The 17,686-nt window shown below is 45.9% G+C and overlaps 1 protein-coding gene across 1 annotated transcript; it reads right to left on the bottom strand.

Annotated features, from left to right (window-relative positions):
- Positions 1 to 12,449: 12,449 nt before the first annotated feature.
- On the bottom strand, positions 12,450 to 13,908 carry LOC100191175 (uncharacterized). Its single transcript, NM_001136610.1, has one exon. The coding sequence runs from the start codon at positions 13,534 to 13,536 to the stop codon at positions 12,706 to 12,708; it is 831 nt and encodes a 276-aa protein (NP_001130082.1). The 5' UTR covers positions 13,537 to 13,908; the 3' UTR covers positions 12,450 to 12,705.
- Between the last annotated feature and the right edge of the window lie 3,778 nt (positions 13,909 to 17,686).

The raw sequence follows: 17,686 nt of genomic DNA, 5'->3' as shown, positions 1-17,686 counted from the left end.
ACTTCGGATAGCCGCGAGGTATTGCATGAGCGCGGGGTCCTTTGCTGCATAGTCTTTCTCGATCTGGCCGGCATCTATCTTGGAGTATGTCTTGATGATACATGTGGTGACTCCGAGGGCCCTTAGCTTGCGGAGGCCGAGGATAACCGCTTCATACTCTGCGATGTTGTTTGTGCATCTGTCGGACTCCAGAGCGAAGCTGAGGCGTGCTGCATATCTGTGTTTGACTCCGGTTGGTGAGGTGACGATTGCAGCGACGCCTGCCCCCGCATGGCACCATGCGCCGTCGCAATGGATGGTCCAGACTTTTTCTGTGGACGGGTCCGGCTGTGCTATTGGCCCAGTCCAGTCGACGACGAAGTCTGCCAGGACTTGCGACTTGATGGCTGTCCTGGGCTCAAAGCTGATGTGGTAGCTGGAGAGTTCGGCTGCCCACTTGGCAATCCTCACCGATGCCTCCGGGTTTCTGAATAGTTCGCCGAGCCCTCTGTCAGAGGTGACTCGGACCTTGAATGCTTCAAAGTAATGGCGCAGTTTGCGCGAGGACATGACAACTGCGTAGGCGATCTTCTCCAGCTCTGTCATGTTGCATTTGGACGGTGTCAGGACTTCGGAGACATAGTAAATAGGGCACTGTCTGATTGTGCCTTCAACAGTCTGCTCCTGCACTAGTGCCGCGCTGACCGCGTGCGGCGAAGCCGCGACATAGAGCAATAGGGGGAGCGAGGAGTCGGGGCTTGTGAGGATGGCCAACTCCGATAAGTACTGTTTTAATGAGGCGAAGGCCGCTGCTTGCTCCGGCCCCCAAGCGAAGTCTTTCGCACCGCGAAGTGTTTTGAGGAAGGGGAGACTTCGCTCGGCGGACCTGGAGATGAATCTGTTGAGAGCGGCCAATCTGCCTGTCAGACGCTGGACGTCCCTGACGGACTGCGGAGGCGACATGTCGACGATGGCCTGGATCTTGGTTGGGTTGGCCTCGATGCCGCGGTGTGACACCAGGTAACCCAATATCTTGCCCTGGCGAACACCGAAGACGCACTTTTCCGGGTTCAGGCGGAGTCGTGCATCTCGCATGTTCGCGAATGTCTCGGCGAGGTCGGCGAGGTGGTCCTCCTTATTCTTGCTGGCGACGACGATGTCGTCCACATATGTAAATATGTTTCTACCGACCTGCCCTTCGAGTACTGTTCTGGTGAGTCTGGAGAAAGTGGACCCCGCATTCTTGAGTCCCTCCGGCATCCTGATGAAGCAATAAGTGTCGAAGGGTGTTATAAAGCTGGTGCTAGCCTTGTCTTCCTCCTTCATGTATATCTGGTGATAGCCGGAGAAGTAGTCGAGGAGTGACATGACCTCGCATCCGGCCGCGCTATCGACTATTTTGTCGATCCGCGGCAACGGGAAATTGTCCTTCGGGCAGGCCTTATTGAGACTGGTGAAGTCTATGCACATTCGCCATTTCCCGCTTTTTTTCTGCACCATTACGACATTGGAGAGCCACGTGGGGTAAGCCACTGGCTCGATGAATTTAGCTTCTAGGAGGCGGTGCACTTCCGCCTTGGCGGCCTCTGTCTTTTCGCCGGACATTTTGCGGAGCCTTTGCTTTTTTGGTCGCACCGAAGGGTCAATTCCCAAGCTGTGCTCAATTATGGATCGGCTGACTCCGACCAGGTCTAGGGCGGACCAGGTGAAGACATCTTTATTCTTGGCCAGGCAGCAGAGAAGCTTCTCTTCTTCATGTGACGTAAGGTCTTCGCTGATAGTGACTGTCTGCTTGGGCGTGGCCTGATCAAGGGGAACAGTCTTGGTTCCGTCTTGGCTCTGCAACTGTGCCTTCTCGTGCTGCTTGTCGGTTGGGCTGGCGGGCGCGGGGACCTCGCGCTGGGTCGTGAGACAGTGTACGTTCCTCTGACCAGGCACGAAGTCCCGCTCTATGTTGCGCGCCGTCTGCTGGTTGCCGTAGATCGTGATAGCGCCTAGCGGACCTGGTATCTTCATACATAGGTACAGTCCGTGGATGGCAGCTTCGAACTTATTGATGGAGCCCCGGCCCATGATGGCGTTGTACGGATATACCATGTCGACAATGTCGAAGGTTACTTGCTCACTTCGGGCATTGGGTGCTACACCGAAGGAGAGGGGAAGCTCTATTTTGCCAACGGGAAAGGTGCCCTTGCCGCCGAAGCCATACAACGGATTGTCCGAAGGCTTGAGCAGACTGTGGCTTATACCCATGCGGTCGAAGGCGTGGAGGAAGATGATGTCCGCCTGGCTGCCGTTGTCGACTAGGACTTTGTGTAGGTCCCAGCCTGCCACGCTGCAATTGATGACCATAGCGTCGATGTGGGGGGCGCTGCGCAGGTCGACGTCTCGTGCATCGAAGGTTAGCGGTATGTGGGACCACTTCGTCTGCACGACTGGGCCGGTGACCGCGACATGGTTGATGCTGCGGTAGTGGTCCCGCTTCTGCCGCTTGGTGTCGAAGTCAGTGCTGGACCCCCCTGTTATCATGTGAATGACTCCGCGATATGGTTGATCGGCGAAGTCTTCCTGCTTTGGGGCATGGGGGATGTTTTGTTGCTGGTGTGGTGGTGGGGTGGAGGAGGTACGATTTGTACTTCCTGATGGTGTTGGTAAGCGTGGTGCGGTGGATGCGGAGCGGGAGCGTGGATATATGGTGGGGGGTGGCTGGTAATTATGCGCGACAATTCTGGGATTGTCGGCTGGCTGCGCCCGCGCCATTCTGTCTCTGGTGGCCTTCGTTTCGGGGCAGTCTTTGGTTTGGTGGGCGCAGTCTTCGCCGTGGAAAAGGCAGTAGAACCGGCGCGGCGGCTGCGCGCGCCCTCGGCCCCTGCCACGAGTTCCGTTTCCGCGGCCTTGGGGGGATATTCCTGGCGACGAGGGGGGTCAGCAGCAGGCTGCTGGTTTGCCATGTTGTGCACTTGCTGTTGACTGCGGCCATCTCGACCGGAGTCTGGTTGCGGAGTCCTCGTCCATGTGCGGCTGGACTGCGGGGCATCTTTGGGCTTCCGCTGTGACTCAACTTTGCGCTGGTGGAGCTCTTCGGATTTGGCATATTTTTCAAAGAGCTGATATAGCTCCTGAAGGTTCTTGGGTGGATCTCTGATACAGTGGCTGTAGAGGACGCCGGCCCGAAGGCCACTGATGGCGTAGTGGATAGCGATCTGATCATCGACGGAGGGCAGCTGTGACTTGAGCGTTAAGAATTTACGGTAATACTCCCGCAGAGTCTCCTTTTCCAGCTGTTTGCAAAGCGAGAGCTCGGCCAAAGCGTCGGTGTCTGGGCGGTACCCTTGGAAGTTGAGAAGGAACTTGTCCCTGAGACTTCTCCACGAATCAATGGACAGCGGAGGCAATCTGGTGAACCAGGTGAGTGCTGGGCCCTCTAGGGCGATGATGAAAGACTTCGCCATTGTGGCGTCATCCCCTCCGGCGGATGCAACGGCGACTTGATAACTCATTATGTATTGCGCCGGATCGGTGCTGCCGTTGTACTTGGGATATGCCCCTGCTCGGAAGTTAGCTGGCCAAGGCGTCACTTGCAGGTGTGGCGCCAGGGGACTTCGCTCGTCGAGGTAGTTGACCCCTTGGAATGGCGCGCCGTGCTGGAAGGCGTAGTCATGTTGGGGGAAACGCAGGTTCTCCGGCTGCGCCCGGTGTTGCAGGGGTGGGCCATGCTGCAGGCCGAGGTGGCCTTCGCGCGTGTCCTCCGGTTGCGCGCGCTGCTGGAGGGGTGGCTCTTGCTGTAGACCGAGGTGGCCTTCGCGCTGCATCAGCGTGATCTCGCGCTCGAGGTCTTGGGCCTTCTGCTCCTCGTCGCGTATCATCTGCCGCACCTTGGCTAGTGCGGACACACGTTGGCGCTTTGCTTCCAGTATCTCTTTCTGCCTCTGGAGATTGCGGTTCTTGAGGCGCAGGGCGCGCAGCTGTAACTGTTCTTCTGTTGAGACGCCGAGGACCTCGCCGTCCTCGGTGAGATCCGCGCCCTCCACTGGGGCGAAGCCTGGGGGCGGCTGCGATTGTCCTTCGGGCCCGCAGGTGCGGAAGGTATCGTCTTCGCAGGTGCGGGGAATGTTGTCTTCAGTGGGCTCTTGGTGGGTGGATTGGGTGAGGGCGAGGGCCTTGCCCTTTCTTGCGGCCAGCAGTGCTGCCTTCGCAGCCTCGTCAGCCTTCGGGTTAGCTCTCTTGGGTGCCATCGCGGGTGGTCTTGTCGTAGCACGAACGGTGGGCGCCAAATGTTGGAACTTGCTCTCAGCAGCAAGGAAGCCAACAAGGGTGAACGGTGGTGACAACAGGGTTACGTGCACGGGGGCAATAGCTCTGTTGATCTAGCCTCTCACGGGCACTGTGCGGGGGTATTTATAGGTAGCTGAGTGCCCAGCGCCTTGTGTTAAGGACGCATGTGCCCTCAGACACCTAGTTTATCCCCAGAATATTCCCATAAAGCAGGGTTACAAGCTGTAATTACAAGAATGCCTTTACAAACTAGGCCCGTAACACAAAGGCGGCCACGCGGGGCCCGTTACAATGGGCCAGATCACACGTGGGCCTTAGAGCAGGACGAGGTCGTGCTGCGGGGAGACGTCACTGCTGGCCTTCGACTGGTGCTGAATGAAGCGAAGGGTGTCCCTGCCCGTTTTGTTTTTGACAGACCAGCGACTGCAGCGAAAGGCGACGAGCGAAGGGTGGCGTCTTTGCCTTCGCCCCAACAACTACATATGATAGCCAAACAGGACCCTCCCAGACGAGCAAGCCCACGCCGCCGCCTCCTGAAGCCTCTGCAGCGTCATCCCTGACGGAGGATAATTAACCAAAGCATATTTCTTGGCAATGATATACCATATCTTTCCAGTAGTTTCATTGTTGTTGCTTCATCTAATACATCTTTGTTGTCACTAAGAAAAGCACAGAATTCACTTACTACCTAACAATATTCCAAGCTATTAGGCTCTGCTACTCAATTTATAATGGTGACAATGGTATCCTCCATTAGGTGATTAATCTACAAAATTACACAAATAATGAATAAGATCTGAAAAGGCAGTTACTCAATCCAATATTGAAGCTGGGAAACAGAATGGCAGGCACCTTGTCTAAGTACAGCTCAATAGCCCAAGTTGATTTTTGTCCTCTTTGGTGAGATTATCGAGCCTTCTCAATAAGAAAGTTCTGAGAGCATCCTCTCAAGTAGACATGATAGATAAATAAATTTATATACCATTGTACTACTATTTGATAAAAAAATATATCAAGCATAGATAACGGCAACATGATTACAATATTTGTACACAGCCATGACATGTTCACAGTAATATAAAATAGCAATGACGGAAAGCTCCAAACAACAGCGGTGGAGGAGCCATTATAGCTTAGTGTGGCATCAGTCATACCTTACTTTTAATAACTCTCATATCTTCTACTATAACAACAAAATAAGACGTGGTGTGGTAGATATGTTGTCTCTAATTTAGCAGTAGGTCTTGAGTTCAATTCATAATTCTTGCAGATTACATTTTCTGAGCCGGACATGGCAGAAAATGGCAGGCTACCCTTACAACATTAATAAGTAGTAGAGATTCAACTAAATGATGATGAATCCACTAGAGAAGCAAAATGAATTCTATTTTGATACAGGGGAGTATTATTTACTATACACATTTGAGCCGGACATGGATGAGGGCAAAATAGGAAATGAAAAAAGGCAGAACAGAAAATGGCAGGCTACCCTTACAGCCTTAATAAGTAGTAGAGATTCAACTAAATGATGATGAATCCACTAGAGAAGCAAAATAAATTATATTTTAATACAGGGGAGTATTATTTACTATACACATGATGGTTGCATCGACGGAGAGAGAATTTTTAAAATTGAAATATTTTTGTGAACTATTTAAGGTCAACAATGACTTAAGAGAGGTTAAATGGTTTGGCGATTATATGTATCGAAAAGAAGTTATTGGATGAGATTGATCTTAATGGTATAAGCGATGATTTGTATCATAAAATGTTAGAAGATATTTTAATGACACCAGGTAACAAGTATGTGTTTTTACTATATTTTATATTTGTCATCTTATAAACTTTAAAACACTGCATAATAATTTATATACATTGAATATTATATATATTGTGTATGGGGCCTCCATTCCGGATTTCGCCACGGGCCTCTAAAAAGTCAGAAACGGCCCTGTGCATATCTTTGCATGTATGAACCTGTTACTCATGCACATGTGAATGTAAACGGTCAAAAAGAGGTTAGAAAGTGTTACATCACGAAGCAGCGTCAAGGAATATTTTTTTTCTCATTACATGACATGAGTGGTACGTACGTAGTTAGTCGAGCTTGAAGTGAGCGCTAGTGCGCTGCCGTTCAACGACGGATAATGACACGGGGGCGCAGTGAAAATGACAGGCGAATCAGAGGTCGGTGGAGCAGATTTCCTCCCATACGAGCGTGCGCGAGTTGGAAGTCAAAGATGGTTTTATTACGTCAGGGCATCCCGCTTTGCACCGGCGCTGGATCCGTTGGGGCCCGTCGCCGGAGAATGTGCCGTCAGGACCAAAAAGGTGACGCTAAGGCCTCGTTCGGCTGTGCCGGAACAACATGGAACACGGTCGATTCCACCCAGAATTATTTGATCTGAATTTAAATCAGAACCAATCTAAAATGGTTGTTCGGATAGACCTGTTCCGTAATGAAACCAAGCCATTCTAGAATGAAACCAAGCCTTTTTACCCACTTAACGACTTGGATTAGAGCCACACCTATAATCACCTGGAATCAAACCAAACCAACCTTTTATAGGTTTTAGTGAACCACCCGGATCCACTCTATCTGGCTCAGATTAAAAAAATATACCTGTCTTCGAGTTGGAACAAACGAACGCGGGCTAAGGCGGTCGCTGCCAAGGTTTTTACGCGACATCGAGCAGAGGCGATGTCCGGCCCATCGAGCGAGAGAGGGAAACCCTGGCCTGCCTGCAATCTAACTGTGGCCTAAGGCCCGTTTAGAGGAGCCAGGCCCAAGCCAGGCAAGTCAATAGGACAACAGTGGGCCGCGTGCTTTGCTCCGCCCTAGACACGGAGGCAGGAGACATGCGCATCCAGGAGTCGCTCATACATCCGGTGCGCCGCCGGCGCCGCAATGGCCGCCTTCTCCCTCTCCCCGTCGACGCCAGGGGAGAAGCCGCTAGGGTTCAACGAACGACGCCGCCGCTGCCGTGACACACACCGCAATCTTGCATGATTTAGACATATAAGTATGACACTTGTTCGAAAAAAAGCTGACAGCTAGTCTTTTCTTATCGTGTGGTCAACATTTTGTTTGACCTGCCTGGCTAGCTGCTGAAGACACGGGGCTTAGCCTACGCTACGCACGTCGCCATGTTGGGTCCATCGTCCCGGTGCCCGCCACCGCCTTATAGCTAGCGGTCGCTCCGATCCCGCAGCTGTTATGTAGGCCGTGCGCCTGACACGACACACAGGACAGCACGACCACATCCTCTCCCCCTCAGGCCTCAGCCATGGCGGCCGCGCCTATAGCAGCGCCAGCGCGTCGGCTGGAGACCAGGCTTTTCCCTTACCCAAAGGCGATCCAGCACGCACTGGCACTACATCACGTATAAATGAACACCTAAACACCGAAAGTTTGGTTTGATTTTTTGGTTTATGTGAAAAATGCCTAGTCCTATAGGTCATGTGGCGTCTCCGGGAGTTAGTGCTCTTTGGTTTGCCAAGCTCGCCGATCGCTGGGGTCCGGTTGCATCGTCACGGCGAGCAAGATAGAGCCTGCCAGGCGGGTCGACGTCTTATCAACAACGAGTGGGGCAGGGTTGGGTTGCATCACGCATTGAGAAAGTGGCGGCAGCAAGCGGTGTCGGGAACGAGCATCGGGGCGGATCAGGTCTCGGGGATGTCGACAAGAATGAGGCCAAACCGATAGATGTGAGGGAGGATATCTAGAATAGACCATATATATATATATATATATATATATATATATATATATATATATATATATATATATATATATATATATATATATATATATATATATATATATATATATATATGTTATGATTGAGGGAGCAGTGGTGGTCGATATCGACCATCGAAAATGCTACACAAGCGGTTTATATCGTCACGCGCTGGATCTAGCGACAACTTGTGAAACTAGCGTTCTTGGTGACATGGAATTCTAGAGTCAAACGTCGACACTGATCTATTTGGATGGTTTGACCCGATCATCACAAATAGGTCAAATGCTCATCTGAGATCTTGTGCAACTACAATGACTCTAACCCAAACATCATCCTCTCCGTGCCACACACACACACTACTCTTGCTCGTCCCCTCCCTCCTCACGCCACATGTCCACACTCACGAGTCGTGCCTTGGTTCCCTCCCTCGCTGCGCCGCACTCAATACTCGTGCATGCTGCCCGCTCCCTAGTCATCCCCAACCACTGGTTATAGCTCTCGAGCCATTGCATCAGACCTTGTAAGAGAAGGTCGAGCACCTGACGACACCAACAAAGAAGCCAACTTGATGGGGGAAGGTGCTCGTAGTCAGCGCTGACTCTAGCCCACCTAGCTATCCGCCATCACCGGCGAGGGCATCGACAATAATGGATCATGTATGGACTTGTTGACTCCTTAGATCTATTTCTACCGTCTCCCTATCTAATTTGTTTCTCGATTCTAGATTATTGAATTTGGTTTATTTGATAAAACTGAATAAATAAAAATAAGGTCTAACACGCTAAATGATTAGGCTACTCGGACTGACTCAGTTCAAAAAGAGGGCCCTTCTTCGGCAGGGTCCGGATAGAACGACAGGTCATACTTAGGGGCAAATTAAGGACTTGTTATGGCGGTATACCTTAGTAAATGTATTTTTATAGGGTCAGACGATATTGTTTTCTTATAAACAAAGATGCTTTAATAGCTTAGTGGTGATGACATTATGTTCAAAACATTAGATCTTGACTTCAAATTACAAGTATTGTTTTGCCATTCACGTCCTTTTTTTTACTATTTTAAGCCTTTGATTTTGCCTTGGTTTTAGTTTGTTCCGCTATACCTAGACTTTTTTTGTGTCCTCCGTCACTGGTCATACTCGACTCAGTCGTAGAACTACACGACGGTTGTTCTTTAACGATCCTTATTTGTTATCAACTGTTGGTTGTTAAAAGTTAGGGACTGATGTCACGATATGTTGGTCGCTAAAAGTCAAAAAATTTAACAACCTATGATGGGTCACTATAGAGTTTCGGCGACAACTTACGGTTGGTCGCCAAAGAGTTTCAGCCCAAGTATTCAAAGAGTTTAGGGTTTTGGCCCAAGTCACCACGCATGCGGAAATCACTGCAACTGTGGTGATGATGATGTAGTCGGAGTCCATACCACCTGCCTGGCCACGAATCAAGAAAACTGCTAGCTGTGCTTTCCTCCGCCGTCGTGGAGGAAAGCGGCCGGGCGCGCAGTGTGGTGATGATGTTGGAACAGTGCGACGACGACGACAGTTGAATTTGCCCGGTCGAGATCGCAATGGATATACGCAGTATGCGTGCGCTATACACTGCAGCAGTAGTACGTACTAACTTTGGCCGGCGCAAACAGATCAAAAATAAACATCTTGTATAGCTGAGTACACTGCACACACACACGCACACCTAGCTACCAGTAGTCTTGTACTCGCATACAGAATCTCTTGGCTTGTCGTCGTACGTACGTACGTCGTAGTACCAGAGGCTAGCTACATTATATATATGCAACAACGCACCACCTAGCTTAGCTAGTGTGCTGGGAGTGTCACCACTGTTGGCCGTTGCGTGACGTGCGTGCATCAAATCCGGTGTGCTATACCGCGTGCATGCGCGCGCGCCACCAAATTCGTGTAAACCAACGAATAATAAGGTGACCCTCTCGATGCCACAACCATTAGTATATTAGAAGTATCTAGCAGAGGTATAGCTATACCTAGCTGCTAGCTAGCTAGCTAGTGACAGATTCTCATGTGATGGATGGATCCGAGGATGGATGATGCATGCATTGCTCTGTGTAGCGACATTCACCGCTCATGCATGCTACGCGTCCATGCATGCATGCACATGATGCATCTACTGATGATGAGACCAGTCGTACGTGTATTATACTGTAAATTAAATAAATTTAAATTCATCAAGTCATTATATATATTCCATGCTATACTAGCGCGGTTTGTTCTTGCGTACGGTACAAGTTCGTCATTGTATACCTGCCTGCAGCTCTCTCAAAAGGAGTCGTAGACATCCCATCCGAAATGCAAGTTCATAGAAAGTGCATGATGCTACATGCATCTATCATCGATCTTTGTTACCCTACATGAATTAATAACTGGAGAATGCATGAAGTAGCTGCAACAGAACACTATATGCTGCTGCGCCTCTAGCTAGCTCCTTCTATAGAAAATGCGTTCCATTTGCATCTGGTATACCAAAAACATAACAAAGGCAAAAGCAAATATACCAAGTGAAAATCATGCATATGCCTCAGAGAGTGAGAGAGATTCCTAGTCAAAAGGCATATGTGCGCACTCATCTTTACAGCTGTGCCTTTTTTAAGTAGTGTCGTATGTTCTATTGTGCAGCTACTTGCATATGATTATTTTTTAAAATTATACTTGCATATGATTATTGTGAGAAACAAGTATACAATATCTGAGGTTTTGGTTTGTTTTCTAGAATTAGTCAGTGTCAATTTTGACCTATAGGGAAATAATTGTTTTTTGCTTAGGTATATATATATATATATATATATATATATATATATATATATATATATATATATATATATATATATAATATTACAATTAACTGGGATGTCGTCGATGGTCATGCATATATTAATGGTTCAATTGTGTGACTTCGATACTTTGCAAACTGTATACATAGAAGTGAAAAACATCTTCCAGCTATCAAACATGGAGAGTCAATTTAGACCTAAAAAAGATTAAAATCACAGTCATTCTGTGTTTGATACATGGAAAAATAGATCAGAAATCAACTTATTATACAACAATTCTTTGAACCTTTAACTTTATCCTATAAATAAATGCATTATTGGACTTGTTGACCAAATTCGACGGACATTAACCCTAGCAGCGGTTAATTTTTCCCTAGGACTCAAAGGTTATCATTATTATTTGGCTAATTTCACATATACTATATACACATGCATACGCTAGAGATGGTCTTCATTGTCATCATCAATGTTAGTTTTTTTTCAATGACGCATACAGAGTAGTAGTACTGTTTTTGTCATCAAGATTAATTGTCTCCAAAATGTAACTGATTTTGCTTCTTATCTAATATAGCTATAATTTATATATTAAACCTACTAATATTTATCTTGAGAATTAGTCATCTGGCAATCACTGTGAAACTAACTTCCCCCTTCTATATATATTCACCTAGTTACTCATGCCATCAATTTTTCATGGGTAATGTTGGAAAGGTCACATGTTACCATGTTATATGTGCAACTTTGATAATATAAATTTAGTTAAATGGTTCAAGTGAAGTACCTGCGAAACAAAACCAAATTAGTCCACAAGAAACGTATACCTTTGGTGAAAGTTTGATCGGTTTATGTAATCTTGATTCTAAATTGGAGAAGTAATCTAGTGGCTGCAATTTTATTGCCATTGGTATCTTAATTTTATTTGGGATGGTCCTTATAATAATGCATGGCATCCTTTGGTGCCATATTATCTTTCTGAAGTTTGATGTGCTCCTCATTGCCTTTTGACCTAAGAATTGCCATGTCAACCAATGAAATTAAAAACCCAACAAAATCAGCAACAAAAGGTTTTAATACTTTATGAAATTAGCTTTACTAAAAATATACTGTAACCTGTTTTTTATTATATATTGAATTATCTTGTGTTCTTATTTCAACAAACTTATGGCCTTGTTTAACAAGTTCTTTGAACCCATCATCCAAATCAACAAATGCACCCTGCAAAACTATCGCATTTGGAAAGATACGTGATACACATGAGCAAGTCAATATTATCACTAATTTAAGGAGATGAGATTTTATTTTTATACAAACAAAATCAGGAAATGTTTTTGAAACGCAAAAGGGGAAAACACAATCTAAGCTAATTAGCTTTTAGTTTTCCAAATTTCCCTAAGAATTAATGTCCATATGTTTGTCAGTGAATGACATCTTCGACATCATCAATTTTGGAGAAAGACATTTGGGTAAGACCTTAAATAATTTAGAGTGTCTCTCTACATATATATATATGCATTGCCACAACTCATGAAAATTGTCCAGTCAAGCAAGCAACCCCTTTTTCGTAGCTAGTGTATCCTGACCTTCATATATAAACAAGCCCAAAAGAATGCCCAAATTTAAAATGGAAAGCGAGGGGAGCACATTTTTAAAAAGATAGATTAGTAACGTCAAAGCACAAGATCAGTAACATCTGACACAGCATTTGCCAGTAGCATTAACTTAAAGGAAGGAGTACACATGCATACTACTAGTTACTAGCTAGGAACTAAGGATAGTGAAGAAGTGCTTGCATTGCCAGATAAAGAGCTAGCTAGCTAGGTAAGCTGCCAGCAGCTGGACTGGAGGTACTAGTGTACTAGGTACGTAGAAATTAACCATGCAAGCTACTACTAGTAGTACCATACTAATATTGCATACCGTCCAGGAAATCACCGTCTTCCTCGTACTCACCGTCGTCGTCGCCATCTCCTCCGTTGTCGTTGCTCATCATCTCGCTGAGGCCGTAGTAGTACTCACGAAGCACTGGTGCGGCCGACACGAGGCGGTCCAGCCCGCAGGCGCGCTCCATCTCCATGGACGCGGATCCCCCACTTCTGGAGCGGCCCAACTTCTCGGCAACTCCTCCGCTCTTATTACCAGCTGACACATCAGCCACCCCTGACGTTGGGGGTGAGAAAGCTGCGTCGTCGCTCCGCTGGTGGGAGGGCTCGGTGGCGGCGGCGAGCCGCTCGATGGCCGGCTTGGACTGGGTGAGCAGCCAGTCCACCGTCTTGCTGGCCTTATCGAAGCCGAGCCGGTCCTGCAGAGCGAAGAAGTCGCGGGCGACGTCGAGGGACAGCCGCATCCGGCGGTCGCGCACGCCCTGCGCCGTCCGGATCTTGCTGTGCCGGTCCGTCCGGAACGGGCGCTTCCGCGCTCGGGCGTGGCCCTGGCCCTGGCCCTGGCCGGCGGCGGCGGCGGCAGGCAGACTACCGTTTCTTCTTCCACCCGCCTGCGGCGCCGTGACTACTAGGGCCTCGTCGCACTCTGGGGCAGCGCGCGCCGGCCTCAGCACCGCCTCCAGAGTCTCGGAGTTGAAGCAGTGACCGTGGCCGGGAAAGAAGTGATGGTCCACGTAGTAGCGCTGATCCAGATGCGCGCCCGGTGGAGGCATGGGGAAGCCGGCCGTAGGGTTTGGGTGTGGGAGTTCTTGGGAGACGCCGAAATGGTGAGGGTTGTTAGGGTACGGCAACATCTGTGTGGTGCACTGTTTGTACAAGCTTCTAGCTAGTAAGAGAGGAGATCTAGCTAGTTCTAGTGGTACTGCCGCTGTTACTGCTTCTTCATCATCTTCTTCGCTTGCTGGATGCGTTCCTCCCACATGTGAGCGAGACTGCTAGCTAGACTGGAAATGCAACAGATCTTCACATCAAGAGGTGGAGCCTGTCCATTACGACTGCGTGTGGTGTGTGTGTGCATCAAAGCTTAAAAGGGGGAAGGAAAGCCAAGGTCGAAAAAAACAGATCGATCGATGAAAAAGTTAGAGATGGCGAAAGGGTCCGGTGTGTGTGTGGACACTGGACAGGAAGCAGAAAGATGTGAGAGTAGTGAAGCTTTTAGGTGTTGTGTTGCTAGGACATATCGTGTGTGTGTGTTGGTTGTTTGTTTGTTTACGGCGCAGTGACTCCGCAGCAGGGAGCTAGTAGTGAGCCACACAGCATTCAGAGCAATGGCGTCGCTGACGACCGGCTACTGTTGCGTCACTGCAGAAGCTTTGGGCTAGGAGAGGGAGCCCTAGAGGTAGCTGCGTGGCGTTGGTGTGCGCGGTATGGAGGAGGAGGTAGGAAGGGAATGATGAATACATTATTGGGCGTCGACCGATGCAGATAGCTAGGGCGGCTACAATACACTGGGTCGTGCACTGCAGGGACACGTGGTCATCTAGGTAATGCGTGTTCAAGAAATATATACTTTTTCTGTTTCAAATTATAAAATATATATTTTAATCTTTCAGGGAGTTAAAATAGCTCAAATTTAATCAAATTTATAGATAAAATATAATTTTTTAACATTAAATAGATACACAATAAAAATATAATTAGTAAAGAATGTAATTGAATTATTTGGAGTTGTAATTGTTATTATTTTATTATATAAACTTAGTTAAATTCTGGATCGTCTTAGGCTATCTCTAATAGCTTAAATACATTTAGAATTTTGTAATAGTATCGTCTACACTATAAAAATAATATTTTATATGACTATATATACAATATGTTGATTTGTCCTTAGAAACTATTAATTGTTTTATTATATGAATTTGGTTAGATTTGTGAGATTCTTTGGCTTTTAAGAAAGTTGGATTTGGGATGGAGGCAGTATATATATCTGGGTGGCTCTGCATCGCAGTGCATTACCTACGATGGTACACGCGACTTCGTATGGCTCATCAGGTGTGCCCGCTCAAGTTCTCTACTGTGTACTGCTCTCCTGCGTGTCGTCGCAAGCCTTTGTTTGGTCCAGCATTAAAAGGTACCTGGCGGAAGGCAAACGCCAGTAGTTTGGTTAGGTACAAATAATCTAGGTCCTGTTTGTTTTCTTCCTAAATTACATAAGTTAAATTATGATAAAAAATTAGAAGAGTAAAATATCACTTTGAGATTACAAATAAGCTGAATAAGCTACATAATACTAGCTTATTTTAGTTTATTTATAGTCCCAAAGTGATATTTTACTCACCTACTATTCCACTATAATCCAATCTATATCTAGAAGGGAAACAAATATACCCTTAATCATGTGCATAGGATTAAGTTGTGCGGCATGGGCATATGGGTGGTAATGGATCACGATCAAATGCTTCTTCATAAAATGGTAGGACGCTAAATAAATTTTAGTTCAAAAATAAATATAAATAGAACCTGATCCAAATTCGATTTGATCCTTAAATCTTATAGCGTAAAATTTAGATTCTATTGTCACCCGTACATGCCGCAAAAAGAGGAAAAAAGGACCTGCCGCCACCGTAGACAGAAATGAAGTTCGTCGGCGTTAGGGTTCATATATATATATATATATATATATATATATATATATATATATATATATATATATATATATATATATATATATTGGACGAGTTCTATGCTCCCCACTCGGCAAATATTTTATTGCCAAAGGGTTCTTTATCGAGTACATCTTAGGAGAACAGATTCTGTACAGAATTATGAGACTGAAAAACTGTTATAATCAAACTTCAATTACTCTCTGATCTGATGTCCGATTGAGGTGCTCTTTGTGACCGTAGAAAGATCTACAAATTATTTACGACTCATAGTTAAACTTCTTATTTTTTTGAGGCCACTAATACCATAAAAAACTGGCATGAACATAAACTGTCGAATCTGCCACTCTATAGGGACTAATTTCGAGATCAAAATCTAATCCCCCATCTAATCCAACCAAGAAAGGCTAATTACAGGGCAAGTGGAGAAGAGAGAGAGAGAGAGAGGAAAGGGAATCCAACCAATTCTTGGAGAGGAACGACGACGATGGGCGACGGTATGCCCTCATCTCCCCTCTCTTCTCTCCCTTGTTCTTTCTCTATTCTATTGGGGCAAGGCACAAAAGGGTGATGGCTGCTAGGGGTGGGAGGATGTGCCTTCTAGGGTTAGGGAGGTACAAATAGAAGAAAACTTCCACAATCCTAATATCCAATGGCTCATATCAACCAGCACTCGAAAAGACTCATCCAGACTCCAAACAAGACAAACTAGTAATTAATCGGAATCATCTTGATGAAATCTATACATCTACGACCTCCGATCATCCATAGGGCACACCATATTTGGATTATAAACATGGTTTAATTTTTAGGGCGTTACAATTAGACAGGTTCTTCTCATTCATCCCTTCTTATTCAATGGAAACATCATGCAGATCATACAATTTGCTTAAGCTATGTGTTTAACATGTAAATCTTTATCTATTCCAATCTTTAGGCACCAATCTTTCAGTTGGTCCATGTTTTGGTTCACAATTTAGAAGTGGATCATAGGAACCATGACACCAACAGCTTATTATTAATTATGTCCTAAAATATAATTTGTTTATCATACAAACAGTGCTAAGATGGACCATCGTGAAATGGGGGAGAAGTTGATTCATGACATCATCAACCAAGGTACAAATGCTAAGCTAGATTCTATTGAAGACCCATATTTGTACATGAACCTTGAAGGAGGGGATCCAACCGGTGCACCTTCTAACACAACCGAGGATCCAATTAATGTAAATGACACTATTCGTGTACTTGTAATTTAAGTATATATCTTACATCGTTGAATATTATTTTTCTACCATTTTATTAGTCATCTGGTTCTAAATCAAAAAAGGTTTGTAAGTCTTGAGGTCCAACTAGAGCCAAGAACTTTGAAGGCAAATACATTACAAGCAAACTTACAGGGAACCCCAAGAACCGGTGTCAGCTACAACCAAGTTTGCAAACTACTACAAGTATGTTGTTCCAAAGCACATGCACATTAACATTTAGAAATTGAAAAGCCAGAAACGGTCAAACCAAAGCATTCTACTGTTACCATTCTTCAAAAATGAAACTAAATTCAGTTTTTTTTGTTTTTAGTTTGGTTTGAACCAAACTAACCGAACTTCAACTTTTCTCTACTACTATAAAGCACCAGTTTTCGCTGTCGTCGTGCGTCAACACTTTTGCAAAAAAAACATTATATTTCTTTGTAATCAACCTGCGATCCAAGCCTCGTCCCCTCTCTAACCCTTATACTGTGATATCGTTTATCATATAATATACTTTAGTATGGCCTCGACTTTTTACTTTTTCGCAAAAAAATAAATAAGACGTACCGGTCAAACTTAGTACAAAAAAGTTAAACAAATTATAAATTGAGATGAAGGAAGTATTGCATATGAGTCATGTCTAAATAAATATCGTTGTTCTATTTTACAGTGTGTGGGCACACGAGTTATGTTCGGTTTTTCGGTTAAAGCGAAAACTAAACCGAACCTCCTTGTTAACTGGTGGGTCGGTTTTTTTTCTTTTTATACATAATTTCAGTTACCATTATTCAAAATTTAAACTTAAAAAATACCGAAAAATCGAACCGAAAAAATTGGGTGAACCAAATGTCTAGGCTTATGTACTGCCTATGCTCCCAACTAGGTGGTATAGCCCTTTCTTTGATTCTTTCTATCTGCTGATCCAATCCACGTGGGTACACTGTACTGTTGAATTGAGTGCTTGCTGATGATATATATAGGGGTAGGCTTTATTTGCGCATGCACGTCTGCTCTTGGTTCTTGCGTTCTTGGTTGGCAGTGGCCGTCCGGGGATCGATCGGAGAGAGCCAACAATGGCGGCATGCAGAAAT

Source organism: Zea mays, chromosome 2, assembly GCF_902167145.1.
Source record: "Zea mays cultivar B73 chromosome 2, Zm-B73-REFERENCE-NAM-5.0, whole genome shotgun sequence".
NCBI lineage: Eukaryota > Viridiplantae > Streptophyta > Magnoliopsida > Poales > Poaceae > Zea > Zea mays.
The sequence above is the reverse complement of the archived record's forward strand: the minus strand, read 5'-3'. Positions and strand labels throughout refer to the sequence as shown.